Source organism: Gouania willdenowi, chromosome 17 (assembly GCF_900634775.1).
Source record: "Gouania willdenowi chromosome 17, fGouWil2.1, whole genome shotgun sequence".
Taxonomy (NCBI): domain Eukaryota; kingdom Metazoa; phylum Chordata; class Actinopteri; order Blenniiformes; family Gobiesocidae; genus Gouania; species Gouania willdenowi.
This window is the reverse complement of record NC_041060.1, coordinates 32,948,252-32,963,758: the sequence shown is the minus strand read 5'-3', so window position 1 is coordinate 32,963,758 and position 15,507 is coordinate 32,948,252. Positions and strand designations below refer to the sequence as shown.

The window sequence follows — 15,507 nt, the reverse complement described above, 5'->3', positions numbered from 1 at the left end:
CTATATTTTCATTGATTAGGAAGCCTAACAAGGTAATCAATCGATAGGAAAGAAACTAGATGATTTACATTTGTTTTTAGTATATTTTACAGCTGATTTAGGACCTGTTATCATAAGAAATGCTAAAAGAAAGCTAACACAAAGTTAACTTTTATTAGGTTATTTATTTCAGGCTCAGTAATTGTGATAAATTATAATTGAACTTGAGAAAATAATTGTAATTGACTGAGGATAAAAAATAATTGTATTTGGAAACGTAATTGTAACTGAAATGTAATTGACACCAACCCTGGTCGATACCCCCTGCCACCTCAAAAAAAATAAATTAAAAAAAACTTTATTTTATCTCACAAAAACACAAAGCGCAAGCAAAAAGCTAAATGCAAATATGGGAAGGAAAATTAAGGAAAAAAATAAAATAAATAAATAAACAGAAAACATATATCTAAAGCTATGAAGATCCAATCACATGACACGGACTGTCTCTGGTTGGTCTTTGATGGCGTCCTGGATCTGTCGGTTGAGCTCTGCAATGATCCGGTCTTGGTGGGTGTACACCCCAGTCCTCAGCAGGGTGTCTCTCTCCTCCAGCAGGCGACTCAAGTGTTCGTCAGCACTCGCATTCTGACTCAGACCAGGGACCGGCTCAGAAACTGAGTGGGTGGGGTCCATACGGTTTTGCTCTTTTAATCTGTCAATACATAAACATACAGAATATATCAAACGTCATTAAGCACACAATGAGTGAGCCAGAGTTTAGAGAAAAGGCAAAAAAGCTAAACATGTAAGTCCAACCTAAAACCACTTTTTTTCTGCTGAACAGACCTTTTTCACACTTACGCATTTTAAACCGGAAGTGGTGAGTGACAAAAATGCTCAGTCTCAGCGTGGTTGCTCTTGTTATGTTCCTGGTTGCTCTTGTGGGGCAAGAAAACAGCCATACCTGTCTTACCACACTTTTCCAACAGACCCAGACCAGTGGATCTAAGCAGTTAGGAGGGATGAGGGTCCAGAATCTGTATTCTACACTACACCGGAACTTCACTCAAGAGGATTTTGTCAACGGATCCAGTCACCATCAGACACCTTAAAAGTGTAGCTGTTCCATCTCTCTTTCCCTGGAATAATCTTATCGCACCACCGAAGAGGGAGTCTGCCTTTGAGACGGCTCAGAAACGGCAGCTTGTCCTCTTACAGCAAGCTAGCTATGCTAAAGCTGCTACGGCACATCCACCCACAGGTAAATAAGACAAACACATATCAGAATGTTAAAATGTAATGTAAAGGTCTATAACGTGCCTCTCTTTAAACATTCTGAATATTTTAAGAGACTAAATTAGGTTTATTTATTACAATGTTTATACTTCATATGTTGTAGATCGCAGTTAGTTCACAAAGCTTCTTCTTTTCTTAAAAACAACTTCTGGCAGCTGAGCTGACAGCAGCAAAAGAGCGGAGCTCACAGAGGAATTTATCTACCTATAAAAACAAGGGAGGTCTGTGTGTGTGCGTGCGGAGCAAATATCTCCCCGACGCGGTGCGAGTTCGACCTGAAACTTGGTCAACGGGTTCCAAATACTCCGAGTGTGTGTATCTGTTATTTTGGAGTAATTTGGTCATTTCAAAATGTTTATTTTAATTTTATTTCACTTCTGGACGGCCCCGAAATGAAACCTATTCAACTTTTGACCTCAGGGTGTGAGGGGGCGCTAGCGCACCATCTATATCAATTTCACTGCACAGCTCACTTCCGGTGCGTGCATGAGCTCCTGTGGACTTCTCTTTTCTCTTTTGAGGAAAAATACTTTTTTACTGTTCTTTATTTGGTGATGACAATTCGAAACGTTTATTTTCATGTTAGTTTGACCGTTCGCTATTTAGACCGGACAGACCTCACCCGGAAGTTATTGACGGCAATGGTTGCTGTGTTGAAAGCTGCACATTTCTCAGCAGCGCGTGTGTGAGAACCAACGGCGGAGATTTGTGTTCAAGGTAGAGAGTCTCACACACACGCACGTACGCTTCACTATCGATCACCGTCTACGTGTCTATGTATGTACCACCATTTAGTCCGGTTACAGTCTGTGTCACGACACCCGTCCATTGGGTGGTAGTGTTGAGTCAGATCAGTAAACGGTGCTACATAGTAAAGCCCGCCTGATGATTACTGCAGCTTCACTCACTATACACCTGTTACTACACCTAACTACTGAAAATAGATACGTTCAGTGAAAGTTAGACAGACACACACACACACTAAACAACAACAAAAAAATATGAAAATGACTCAAAATACACAAAACTAAATATTTATACAAAAATTACACAAAAGACAGAAAAATACACCAAACGACAACAAAAACATGAAAATGACTCAAAATAAACTAAACTAAAAACTTATAATCCCACATGAATGCATACTTCTGACGGGCACTGTACATTACAGAAAAAAACACCAAACGAAAAAAATATAAAAATGAGTTAAAAAAAAACATTTATCATGCGCATGTCTCATAGAATTAAACCAGGGAAATTGCACACGCTATTTTACTTTGCACCTACAAATATACCCCTTTATAATGCTACAGAGTATGTTATTATTATGCCCATAATTGACAACTTCTTCTCTCAACTCCCACTATATGAATACATACTTCCGACGGGCACTGTACTCGACTTCAAAAAAACATACATTAACAGAAAAATACAACAAAAATATGAAAATGGCTTAAAATACACAAAACTAAATATTTATACAAAAAATACGCAAAATTACTCCTGAATCACACTACAATAGCAACAAAAACAATAATTATACAAAAATACACGACTCCAAAAAACATACGTTACAGAAAAGTACACCATACAAAAAAATATAAAAGTCATGAAGTCATGCACATGTCCCATTGAATTAAACCAGGAAAATTGCACCCACATTTTGCACCCGCAAATATACCCCTTATGCTCCCACATGAATACATGCTTCCGACGGGCACTGTACTAGTTAACTAAACATTAACTTTTTCTGCTGAGAAAGGATACGATACTTCAACAACATACTATCATTTACCATCTGACTCTGGCTCTGAGGTAATCATCTACTGCTTTTTTATTTGCTGGCTCAACTGGAAAGCTAAGTAGCAAGCGAGCTAGCTACAAGTAGCAAGCTAACTAGCAGAAGAATGGCTCTTTCCACAACAGAATACAGCAGTCTTCTCCAAAAGATTACTGAACTGGGTTGAACACTGCCATTACAATCTGCTTTTGCTATTGGCTGAGATTAGATCAGTGACATCACAAACTGACTGTTGGCCCCGCCCCTCCTATAAAAGAAGCGAGGAGGGACTAGGTTCTACAGCCCTCAGTGAGCATTGATTGGCAGTTGCATGCGGAACTGAGCAGCGCTGTGGGGGGCGTGGTCAGGATCAGAATAGTGGCAGATCAGGAAAAACCTGTTGGTTGTACTTTAATGCTTCAAAATTTGGGGAACAATAACAATTCAATATGAACTTAACTTAAAAAAATGACCTCTTTGGATTTGATAAATCATACTTATATATATATATATATATATATATATAATGCTGATCATATTACCCGTTAAGATCATTCCTAATGCTGTCCAGCTCCTTTCTGTCCTGTTGGACGGCCTCCTTCTCCTCCGTTGCAATGTAACGCAGCCTCATGGCCGCCAGCTCTGCTTGCTGCTTCTTCAGGAGAATCATTGCATTTTCCTGCTCACGCTGCATACACACAATGATTAGGTACACACATTTACAAATGTTATATTCCTGAGCAGAAAATGTGTCAAAAAGGTACTAAATCTTTGACTATGTTGAGCTTAGAGCCAAATCTTTCCTGTACAAACTCAGATGGGGTTGTAAATGTTATACTAACAAAATAAATATACTAAGTATACAGAGTATGAAGAAAATTTCTACCAAAAACTTAAAAAGTGTATCTGAAGAAAATCACCAACCCTAGCTTTAAAACTGAGATATTAATCAAGGTTCTAAAGCAGGGATGGGCAACTATCACAGCGTGGACCACAAACATGTCATTGTATCTGAGCTGAGGACCACATGATCAACACTCTAGTCAGCATTTAAAATAATGACTAATCAGATCATTCATACAGGGGGAAAAAATGATTTTGTCTTTTTTGGTTGCTTGTCATTTTGTGTTTTTGTTATTTTTTGCGTCCTTGTTGTAATTTTGTATATTTTTCTGTCGATTTCTGCATTTGTGTGCTGTGAGAGATTGTGGGAAATTACTCGATTTCACCCAATTGTGCTAAAAAATAACATTTTTGAAAACAAAGTCATTATTGTCTGTAAATATGGCATTAGGCTGCTGTGAGCCCCTCTCAAAGCGCACAGACATAATATATTTATATATTATACATGACATATAGATAATAAAAAATCATAAAATATAAAAATACATGATATGAAACGCAACAATATTTAACAGAATGGAGTTCAATTGTAGTTCTAATCATATTTAATGTTTTTAAACTTACTTTTATCCCTCCCATGACGTCTATCAAGTATGCAAAATATGAAAGATGATAAAGATTCAAGATGCTTTGGTAAGAATTACTGCATATTGTTCCTTGCACTTTTTATTTGAAAAAAATATATGAAAGATCAAAAAACTTACAACATAAATGTTAAATTCTGTTGGTTCAGGAAGGACAGCATGACATACTACCTCGGACTCTGAATGAAAAACAAAGATTCTTTTTTTTTTTTTTCAATTTTCGGTTGGTGTAGTGCTTGTGATTTTATTTAATAAAAAGATGTACCTTGGCTGAAAAACAATTGAAAAACACTGTTGTAGGTGACAGCACACCTTACACCGGACACCAGTCCCTCACAGAGCTCACATTCCTCTCAGAAAGGCCAACATAATCCTATCTCTGCCACCAGGGCATGAGAAAAGCAAGACAGTCAGAGAGAAAGAATGGGAGGAGAAATATCTACCGGTATTTGTTTTTTAGCTGATTCCAATTAGTAACAGATATTAACATATTATTAGACAGGGTTTCTGTTTACAGGGTTTCCCATCTACTATTCATTGTATCTTTCTAAAGTTCTTTAGAATTGCTCTTAAATTATGATCATGACGTTGTGTGGTTGAATAAACGTGAGAAAAAAAAAAAAAAGCTACAGCAAAACTTCGAGATGTAAAGTGTAATCACACCCCTGCGTCTCCATTTCAATGTCACTAATCATCCTTCTGCATTTCGGTAAACTGTCAGAAATACTTTTCACACATAAAACAGGTTTTTAGAAGTGCTTCAGGGTGGAGCCTTCTGTTGGATGACTTGCAGAACGTTCGACATGCATTGGCTGAAATAGCTTCTTTGGATCAAACACATTTATGGAAAAGCTTTTGTTGAAAATTATCTGATAAAAAAAAAGATCCTTAAACCACTAGAAAATGTTACTTATAGTTTTAAATCATCAAAGTGGCTTTTTGCATAATGCTGGGATGTGGAGAGGTCATTGATAGCCTGCTCCATACTATTGCTGAAGGGCTGCCTACAGTATTTGATACACTACCAAAGATTGGAGAGGTCTGGAATTTTTATCGTAGTTACACTTCAATTGTGAGAGACAAAATATTTTAGAAAATCCACAAAAACACATTGTGTGATTTTTAAATAATAAATTTTAATTTTATTGCATAAAATAAGTATTTGATACAATAGAAAAATGGAACTTAATATTTAGTGCAAAATCCTTTGTTAACAATTACAGATTTCAGTTTCCTGCACTTCTCGACCAGGTTGGCACACACTCCAGCAGGGACTTTGGCCCACTCCTCCAGACCGATCTGGGCAACGCAGAGTTTCAGCTCCCTCCAAAAATGTTCAATTGGGTTGAGGTGTGGAGACTGGCTAGGCCACTCCAGGACCTTGAAATGCTTCTTACTGAGTAACCCCTTAATTGCTGTGTGTTTTGGGTCAATGTCATGCTGAAAGATCCAGCCACGTTTCATCTCCAATGCTCTCATTGAAGGAAGGAGGTCATTGGCCAAAATCTTGCTATACATGGCCCCATCCATCCTCCCCTCAATACGGTACAGTCGGCCTGTACTCTTTGCAGAAAAACACCCCCAAAGTATGATGTTTCCACCCCCATGCTTCATGGTTGGGATGGTGTTCTTGTGGTTATACTCATTGTTCTTCTTCCTCCAAACATGACGAGTGGAGTTCAAACCAAAAAGTTCCATATTTCTCACCACATGACTTTCTGCCATGTCTCCTCTGGTTCATCTAGATGGTCACTGGCCACTTTAAATAGGCCTGGACATGTGCTGGCTTAAGCAGGGGGATGTTGCATGCGCTGCAGGATTTTAATCCATGACAATGTAGGTCATTGACCAGTTCCCTCCACGTAGTTCTGGCCTGATCCTCACCTTTCTCATAATCATTTGTACCCCATGGGGTGAGATCTTGCATGGAGCCCCAGACTGAGGTAGACTGACAGTTTTCTAATAACAGCTCCAACAGTCGTTGCCTTCTAACCAAGCTGCTTGCCGATTGTCCTGTAGCCCATCCCAATCTTGAGCAGGTCTACAACTTTGTCTCTGGTGTTCTGTAACTGTTCTGATCTTGCCCATGCTGTTGTGGTTGAAGTCTGATTAATCCAGTGTGTGGACAAGTGTCTTTTATACATGTAAAAAGTTCAAACAGGTGCAGTTAATACTGGTAATGAATGGAGAATAGTAGGACTTCTTGAAGAAAAACAAACAGGTCTGTGAGAGCCTGAATTGTTGATGGTTAGTAAGTGATCAAATACTTATTTTACACAATAAAATGCAATTTTTTTTTTTAAAATCATACAACTTGTTTTTGCGATTTATTTTTTATATTCTGTCTCCCATATGTGAAGTGTACCTATGATGAAAATGACAGACCTCTCCAGTCTTTGGAAATGGGAAAACTTGCAAAATTGGCAGTGTATCAAATAATTATTTTCCCCACTGTATAAAGAGTAGGATTATATTTGAAAGTTTTCAGGTTCTCTGGTCCAGAGCCTTTATGTAGAATGTATGAATGGTAAACAAGTTTGTAGCATTGTTGCTGGATTTGAGAGAAACTGCAGAACACTTGGACAAGGAAAAACACAAATAAAAGGTTTAAATATACAAATCAGAGGCAGAGCTAAGACCATCAGAGGTCAAATCAGGTCCTTTAAGACCTATGCCTTGACAAAGAATTGGTGAAGGAAGATGAACAAAGACCAAGAGCCCATATGTATGGAGGAAAAGCACATCGAATTCTGCAAAGGCTGCAGAACATATCCAGACTCTGTGAGCAGTGGGAAGTACAGCCCCAATGGTAAAGAAAACAGGAAGTGGTGTGAGGTTTATTCTGGACAAGAGCCGCCCAACAAAGAGATGTGGTAATAGAACGAAGAAGTACGAGAGGGTATCTAGAGACATGAGCCAGCAAGTTAGGCAGCCAGGAAACTCAAAGAACTAGGGTTGGGGTCAATTCAAATTGTGATTGATAATTAATTACAACTATGACGTAACTATATTTGTAATTTTAAAAATCTGTTGCAATCATAATTTAGTTGTAATTGAGGCCAGATAATTGACTTAGTAATTGTAATTTAACTGTGAAACTGGGGAACCATGTTACAGTTCTATGTAATGTGTTTCATATCAAGTTTTACCCACTACCTGTCAGTTCTCTTGAGTTTTATTTTTTTACCATTTTAAAAATAAAAACATTGAAATGGAGGCGTATACTGACAAAAAACTGCTGATTTAAGACATCAGTGAAAACTGACCCATTGTCATAAGAGATGAAAACAGAAAACGAACACAAAAGGGGGGTTAGGTTTTAAAGGCGGAGTAATTGTGCTTAGTTGAATTTGAACTTTAGTAATTGAGAATGTAATTGTCTTTCAGGGGAAAAATTACAATTTTAATTGGAAAAAATGCCGGTCATAGTAATCATAATTGAGTTGTAATTGAACATGGATAATTGAAGATGTAATTGTAATTAAAAAATGTAATTGACCCTAATCCTGGTCTTAACAGAGAAGAGAGAGAGAAAGAGAGAGAGAGAAAGAGAGAGAGGGAAAGAAAAAGAGAGAAAAAGAGAGAAAAAGAGAGAGAAAAAAGAGAGAAGGAGAGAGAAGGAGAGAAAAGAGAGAGAGAGAAGGAGAGAGAAGGAGAGAAAAGAGAGAGAGAGAAGGAGAGAGAAGGAGAGAAGAGAGAGAAGAAGATGTGCAGCAGTACTTGGAAAGACAAGAACAGAAAATGTAGTGAGTAAATCATTTTTTTTAAATCATGTCTTACATATGGCTTATAAAATATAGTGTACGTGTACTTGCTTGGATTAACATTTATAATTATTGAAGAGTAAATTCTGAGATCTGAAAATACCATAATAACATGTAGTCAAAGGCAAAATGTTTCTTCTAATTTACAAAAAATCAATCAAAATCAAGTTCCTTCAGTCTTATGAAGTAAAGGAATGATAAGCAGCAAACTTCAATCAGTACCTGTTTAAAATGGGCCAGCTCTTTTAAGGCCCGCCCCCACTGCTGCTTGTAGTGGAGCTTGGACTTTGTGGTCGACTCCAGCTTCCGCTCGAGCTCCACCTATGAAATCAACAAAAAATACTATAACCTCTCAACTTTCCTTAGGGATCACATTGTCATCACATCCGGAGCTTAATTTATACATTTTTCATCTTCCAGATTTTGACCGGCACTTATTTGATCCAGCACCTCATTTTCTTCATCTTTTTTTTTCAGCGCCTCATTTGCTTTTAGGTGTTTTGATTAAATGTTTAAGTATTGAGTTTAAATCACTGGAAATGTCATTGTACACACAAAATTGAATGTAAAAACTGAGCACAAAGGAGGAAGAGAGGGGAAAGTCAGGCCACGCCCACGCTATATCTGAAGTGTGATTTTGTGCAAAAATAGTTTCTCAGTCAGCTTGGAAGATGGTAGGAAATAGCTAAAAAGATAATTGATAATAAATGAAGCTAAGTCTGAGGTAAAGGTTGTTTCTGTGGAAATCCCGGAAAAGAGCAGCAGCACAGCAGCAGTTAGCGTAGCGAGTAGCAGTGATGCTAATGCCTCCAACAGACAGGACACAGGAGGAGAACTATCCAGGGGACATGAGGAGGACTCAGGGACCGACAGAAGAGAAGGAGACGATGGTGAACGTTCTGCTATGGAAAGTAAGACCAGGAAAGTTTGGACAGTTCAAAGCTAAAATGAGCTGCTACTCTAGGTTTATGAAAGTCAAGGCAGGCCTCGGCTGTGAAAAATGAGGATACAAAGGGCTCCATGGCTGTTTGTTTGCCTGTTTTAAAAGGTAAACATATTTCATTTTCTGCTGTGATGTTGATTCATGTAGAGGAGTTGTAGCTTTACGTTATGGGTGTAAAAGTTTGTAAATATTTTGTATTCGTGGGTGATTTTGTGCTGTCCTTGGTGCTGAACAGGGTGGTCAGCAACACTGGGGCCCCACAGGGGACTGTCCTCTCTCCCTTCTGCCACATTCAGATATTTTCTGATGACTCAGCAATAGTTGGCTGCATTGAAAAGGTTGATGAGAATGAATACAGGACTGTGGCGAGCAACTTTGTCACTTGGTGTGAACTGAATCATCTGCAGGTCAACGTGACAAAGACAAAGGAGCTCATAGTGGATCTGAGGAGGGCGAAAACACAGTGACCCCTGTTTCCATCCAGGGGTCCATGTGGACACTGTAGAGGACTACTAGTACCTGGGGGTGTACTTTAACAATAAGTTGGACTAGACTAAAAACACTGAAGCTGTCTATAAAAAGCCGACTGTTTTTCCTAAGGAGACTGAGGTCTAACAACTGCCAGACAATGCTGAGGATGTTCTACGAGTCTGTTGTGGCCAGTGCAATCTTCTTAGCTGTCACATGCTGGGGCAGTGGTTTGAGAGTCGCAGACAACAACACATTAAACAAACTGATTAGGAGGGCTGGTGATGTCACGGGGGAGGAGCTGGACACCCTGATGACCGTGGCTGAGTCACTCACCCTCTCTATGACACACTGGCCCAGCAGAGGAGCACTTTCAGCGGGAGACTCCTCCTACCCAGATGCACCACTGAGCGCCACAGGAAATCATTCCTGCCTTTGGTCATTAAACTCTATAACGCCTCCCTAAGATAGTCAGACACTCCCCTTCTGTAACCTGACTCTAACACGGACAGTCTTTCTCATTTTGCTCTTTTTGCACTTTCTGCACATAATTAAAGTGTACAGTTGACCTTTTATATGTATAGTTATATTTCTATTGTTCTTAATAGATGTTTGTATATCTGGAGCGATAATGAAAATAAATTCTCCCTGGGATTATTGAAGTATTTCTGATTCTGAAACATGACAGATTTGACAGCTGTCACTCAGAGTGAGAGACAGATGCTCCGTAACGAGCGATTGTTCGAGCTTCTTTAATTAAGGCTGATTCCTTATTCTTTTTTAAACATTTAGGTTAATTGATTATGTTCATGTGATATTATTGGACGATTTGGTTAGCAAAAGGTGCTTTAAAAAATGTTTTCTGTGACATTTTTGTCTCTCTCTTACAGCTGGAACAACACCCAGCGTGTGTTCTGGAACCTTATATCTTTATTGATAACAAGAGCTGTCTAACCCATGGCATAGGGACTGTATCAAAGTACTCTTTCACATTCCAAATGTCTCAAACCCATTAATGTAATTACTAAATAATTTGAAAATATAGCAAACTGCTTTTCTCGTCTTAAAAAAAAAAGGCTCAGATGGGAAAATCCTGAGTAAAAAGCAACTTGTGTCTAAAATGAAATCATTTTATAAATGAGAGTACAACCAAATAAATACAACTTACAATTATATCCATCACCAAACCTCATAGATCTTACTATTAACACTTGGCAGATATAGGTGCAGTAATGCAGTCGCGCCCAGTCACCAGTCTTATCAAATATATAAAACTGAAATGAGACATTACAGCTTTCAGGAGCACAAAAGGTAAAAAGGTAACACAGTATGTCAGTACCAGGGTTGGGGTCAAATTATAATTGATAATTAATTACAATGATGGTATAAATGTAATTACAAAAATATGTTGCTGTCATAATTGTAATAATTTAAATTACGATTTATTTTAGATAATTGACTTTGTAATTGTCATTATAATTCTAGAAAAATCATCAATAATAACTACGCAAAACTGGGGAACCATGTTACAGTTCTATGTACAGTATGTAGTTAACTATTATTAAAATGTGTTTCATATCAAGCTTTCCCACATTTTACCATTTACAGTAAAATATAAATCCAAGGGTATACTGACACAAAAAATATTAAAACCTATATTTTCATTGATTATGAAGCGTAACAAGGTAACCGATAGGAAATAAATTAGATGATTGATATTTATCTTTAGTGTATTTAACAGCTGATTTAGGACATGTTATTAATCATAAAAGATGCTAACAGAAAGCTAACACATGAGGAAAGTTAACTGTTGATAGGTTAGTTATTTCAGGCTCAGTTATAGTAACTAATTGTAATTGAACTTTAGTAATTGAGAACGTAATGGTAAATGACATTCAGAGGGTAAATAATAATCGTAATTTAATTGTAATTATTAAAAATCCTGGTCACTGTAATCGTAATGGAACTGTAATTGAAAACGTAATTATAACTGAAAAATATAACTGACCCCAACCCTGGTCAGTACGCAGTGAGCAGCGAACAAGTAGAGCTGCAACTTATGATGATTTTTGTGGTCGACTAATCTATCCATTACTTTTTCTGCTCGTCGACGACTTAAACAAAGTTGGTGGCACAACACTGTCCCTAGCTGTCAATGTGAGGTACTGCAGCAAGCAGAAAGAAAGAAAGCAGGTGGCGGCCGCGGGCTGGATTTGATCATTATTTACAAGATTAAACAAAGCGTCGACAAGTTTTTGTAGTCCACATTATCGATTATGTCGACTAATCATTACAGCATTAAACACAAGAAATGCTTCATAATTTAGGAAAGGTGTAAAGATGAGGGGTGTTGACCTGAAATGTGTAGAAAAATGGTTAGAAAGAGACAGAAGAGAGAGAACCAGCAACTGACAAACTCAGGTCAAGTCCTAACAACCAATCATGTGACAACAATCAATTAAAAGATTAAACTTTTAAGTTTTAAAACTGACTGTTTTTACAAACATAGCCTAAACACTGTGTGAAGTTATTCGACTCAATCTAACTTGTCTTAGCGACAGCCAGTCCATAAAGTGACAGATTTAACTTTTACAAAAGTTGTTTTCTTTTAGTTCAGAGAATGGGAACCATAGAAGAAAACATTAGTTTGCACGAGCAACCTTTAAGCAGATGTGCATTTCTGTTGTTGGGGTGCAAATGTGGAATTTTGTACACAACAATAAAAAGAGCTTTTTGAATAGATTTTACTCCTAAGACAATATGTGTTATTTGTTTTCCTATTTTGGTGCTGAGAGTAGGCGTGCAAGTCCTTCAGTTTGTTAATGTATTACCGGTATTTATACTTTTTTTTTTTTTTTAATAATGCTGTAATATCATTATCTCCGTTCGTGTAAACTTGGCAGATCAATTGTTTAATATTTTGATTGAGTAAGGGGCATTATACAAACTTTTCTTCTCCCTGCTCCTTCCTGGACATGGAATGTAACAAAGTTGGTAGTAGTTTTTTTTATCTGTACCATGACAGTATGAAAATTAAATGAAAATTGGACAGCAAACAGAAAAAAGTACATTTGTATTTCTTGAAAAAAATGCAAGTGAGGATGCAGATGCTGGCTCGCGTCGCACTACTCTAGCTTAGCATTAACGTTAGAATTTTCTACCATTAGCATAAATTTGCATTAGCATTAAATAGCATTAGCCAGCGTTAACATTTGCCAAGCAATAGCATTAGCATTCACCTATCAATAGCATTAACATTAATCTAGCAATAGCATTAAACCGAGCATTAACATTAATCTAGCAATAGCATTAACATTAATCTAGCAATAGCATTAACCCAGCATAAACATTAATCTAGCAATAGCATAAACATTAATCTAGCAATAGCATTAACCCAGCATTAACATTAATCTAGCAATAGCATTAACATTAATCTAGCAATAGCATTAACATTAATCTAGCAATAGCATTAACATTACTCTAGCAATAGCATTAACATTACTCTAGCAATAGCATTAACATTAATCTAGCAATAGCATTAACATTAATCTAGCAATAGCATTAACATTAATCTAGCAATAGCATTAACCAAGCATTAACATTAATCTAGCAATAGCATTAACCTAGCATTAACATTAATCTAGCAATAGCATTAACCTAGCATTAACATTAATCTAGCAATAGCATTAACCTAGCATTAACATTAATCTAGCAATAGCATTAACCTAGCATTAACATTAATCTAGCAATAGCATTAACCTAGCAATAACATTAATCTAGCAATAGCATTAACCTAGCATTAACATTAATCTAGCAATAGCATTAACATTAATCTAGCAATAGCATTAACCTAGCATTAACATTAATCTAGCAATAGCATTAATCTAGCATTAACATTAATCTAGGAATAGCATTAACCTAGCATTAACATTAATCTAGCAATAGCATTAACCTAGCATTAACATTAATCTAGCAATAGCATTAACCTAGCATTAACATTAATCTAGCAATAGCATTAACCTAGCATTAACATTAATCTAGCAATAGCATTAACATTAATCTAGCAATAGCATTAACCTAGCAATAGCTGAATATTAGCAATAAGGTTGAAATGGGTTGAAAAGGTTGAAGAATGGCTGGGATGAAAGGGTTAAAAGTTGAAAAAGCTGAAATTTCCAATAGAAATGAATGTAAAAAAAACAATGTAATAAGTCAAAAAGTTTATAAAAGCCAAAATCTCTGGAACTTTCTGATTTTTTTGATAGCTTATTTGTCGAAATCGGTGTAGGAGAAGTTATCGCTGATGGAATAAAAATAGAAAGGATGCCTCCTGCATTCTCACTAATAAATCCTAAAGATTTGAACCAACTTTAAATGTATCTCACATTGTGTGAGTCTGTGAAATCCAATGGTGTGTGTTGTGAGGCTGCAACGTCTGTGACTCCCTCTGCCATGCTGAAGCATGTTACACCATGACGTGACACAGACTGAACGTCGTTAGAAACAGCGTAACATTCCCACACCCTAGCAGTGCTTATGAAACATCTGCTATGCCAACAGATCAGCTTGTAATGGGAGTTCAGATAAATCACACATGCAGACATGCCCCAGGTTGTCTCACTCTTCAGCTTTACCTTCTCTAATGTGAGCAGGTTGATCTCTGTCTGCAGTCTGAACTCTGGTCTGGTGTTCTGCTGTTCTCTGTAGAGTGAAAACTCTTTCTCCAGCTGTTTGTAGCGAGAATCGCCTTCAGTAATCTGCACACGACAAACAAAAGAGAAGAGTTAACCAGCAACTATTTCAGTATGGTACGAGAAGACTTATTGTAGGGGTGGGCAAAATGGAAAAAAATCATATCACGATTTTTTCTTTGTAAAGTCACGATCACGACTTTATCACAATTTTTTTTTCATTCAGATGATTTAGACTATTTTACCAGTAAAACAAACCAATTCACCTTCTTAAAATTATGGCCCTAAATGGAAAAAAGGAAGCAAGCAATTTCTAAAACTGGTTCCAAGTACAATTAACATCAAACAAAAAGGCTGACATGTTCTGCTTAACAAAAGCGGTGTAGCATTAGCAAAACTTGCTACATAACAAAGCAGCATATTAGTTGAGGTAATACACTCGTGTTAATAAAATCTTACTTTAAGCAGTCTTTTAAACCCCTTATTCCACAAAATGGCCAGAGGCAATATTGTCATGGACCAAACAGCAAAAGCAGGAACACAAGTGTAGCTTTCAAAAAAAATGATTGAATTTATTAACAAAATATTTAAGTTTAACAAAAATTCACCTATCAAGTAAATTCAAACAAAACTAATGAACTGAGGTGAACACAGGAACTTTACCTTTCCCCACTGATCTCCCAATGACAAATATGGTGCTGTTTATAAACACAGGTGACTGGCCAACAAAGATAATTAGGGGGTGGGAATTTTCAAACATACAGTGGTGAAAACCTATAATTAAACTAATAGAAGCAATGTATCGAACTAAACTATAAACATAATAAACCAATCCAATATAACTCTAAACTAACATTTCTAATTCACTATTAAATCACTAAACAAATTAAACAGACAGCTTCCTCCCCCCCCAGTGGCTTCCCCAAGATGGTAGCTTCTGCTTTAACTCCGCCCTCCTTTAGCAGCCATCTTGGATGATGCCACTCTTATTGTTCAGGGGAGAGCTGCAAACAATACAAAACAAAACATGTTGAGTTTCAACTGAAAGAAATATTGATGTGAAGTAACTGAGAAAATAACTTAACTTAAGTGGAGCTAC

General features: G+C 37.1%; 1 protein-coding gene across 1 annotated transcript in view; it reads right to left on the bottom strand.

Annotated features, from left to right (window-relative positions):
- Positions 1 to 465: 465 nt before the first annotated feature.
- The window catches only part of LOC114478816 (centrosomal protein of 120 kDa-like), a 51,350-nt gene continuing 36,308 nt past the window's right edge, over positions 466 to 15,507 (bottom strand). The window contains exons 17-20 of the mRNA XM_028472098.1: positions 14,352 to 14,474; positions 8,529 to 8,627; positions 3,598 to 3,743; positions 466 to 691 (exon numbers count right to left, since the gene is read on the bottom strand). Of these exons, the coding sequence (XP_028327899.1) occupies positions 466 to 691; positions 3,598 to 3,743; positions 8,529 to 8,627; positions 14,352 to 14,474 (594 nt within the window). The remainder of the gene's footprint in view (positions 692 to 3,597; positions 3,744 to 8,528; positions 8,628 to 14,351; positions 14,475 to 15,507) is intronic.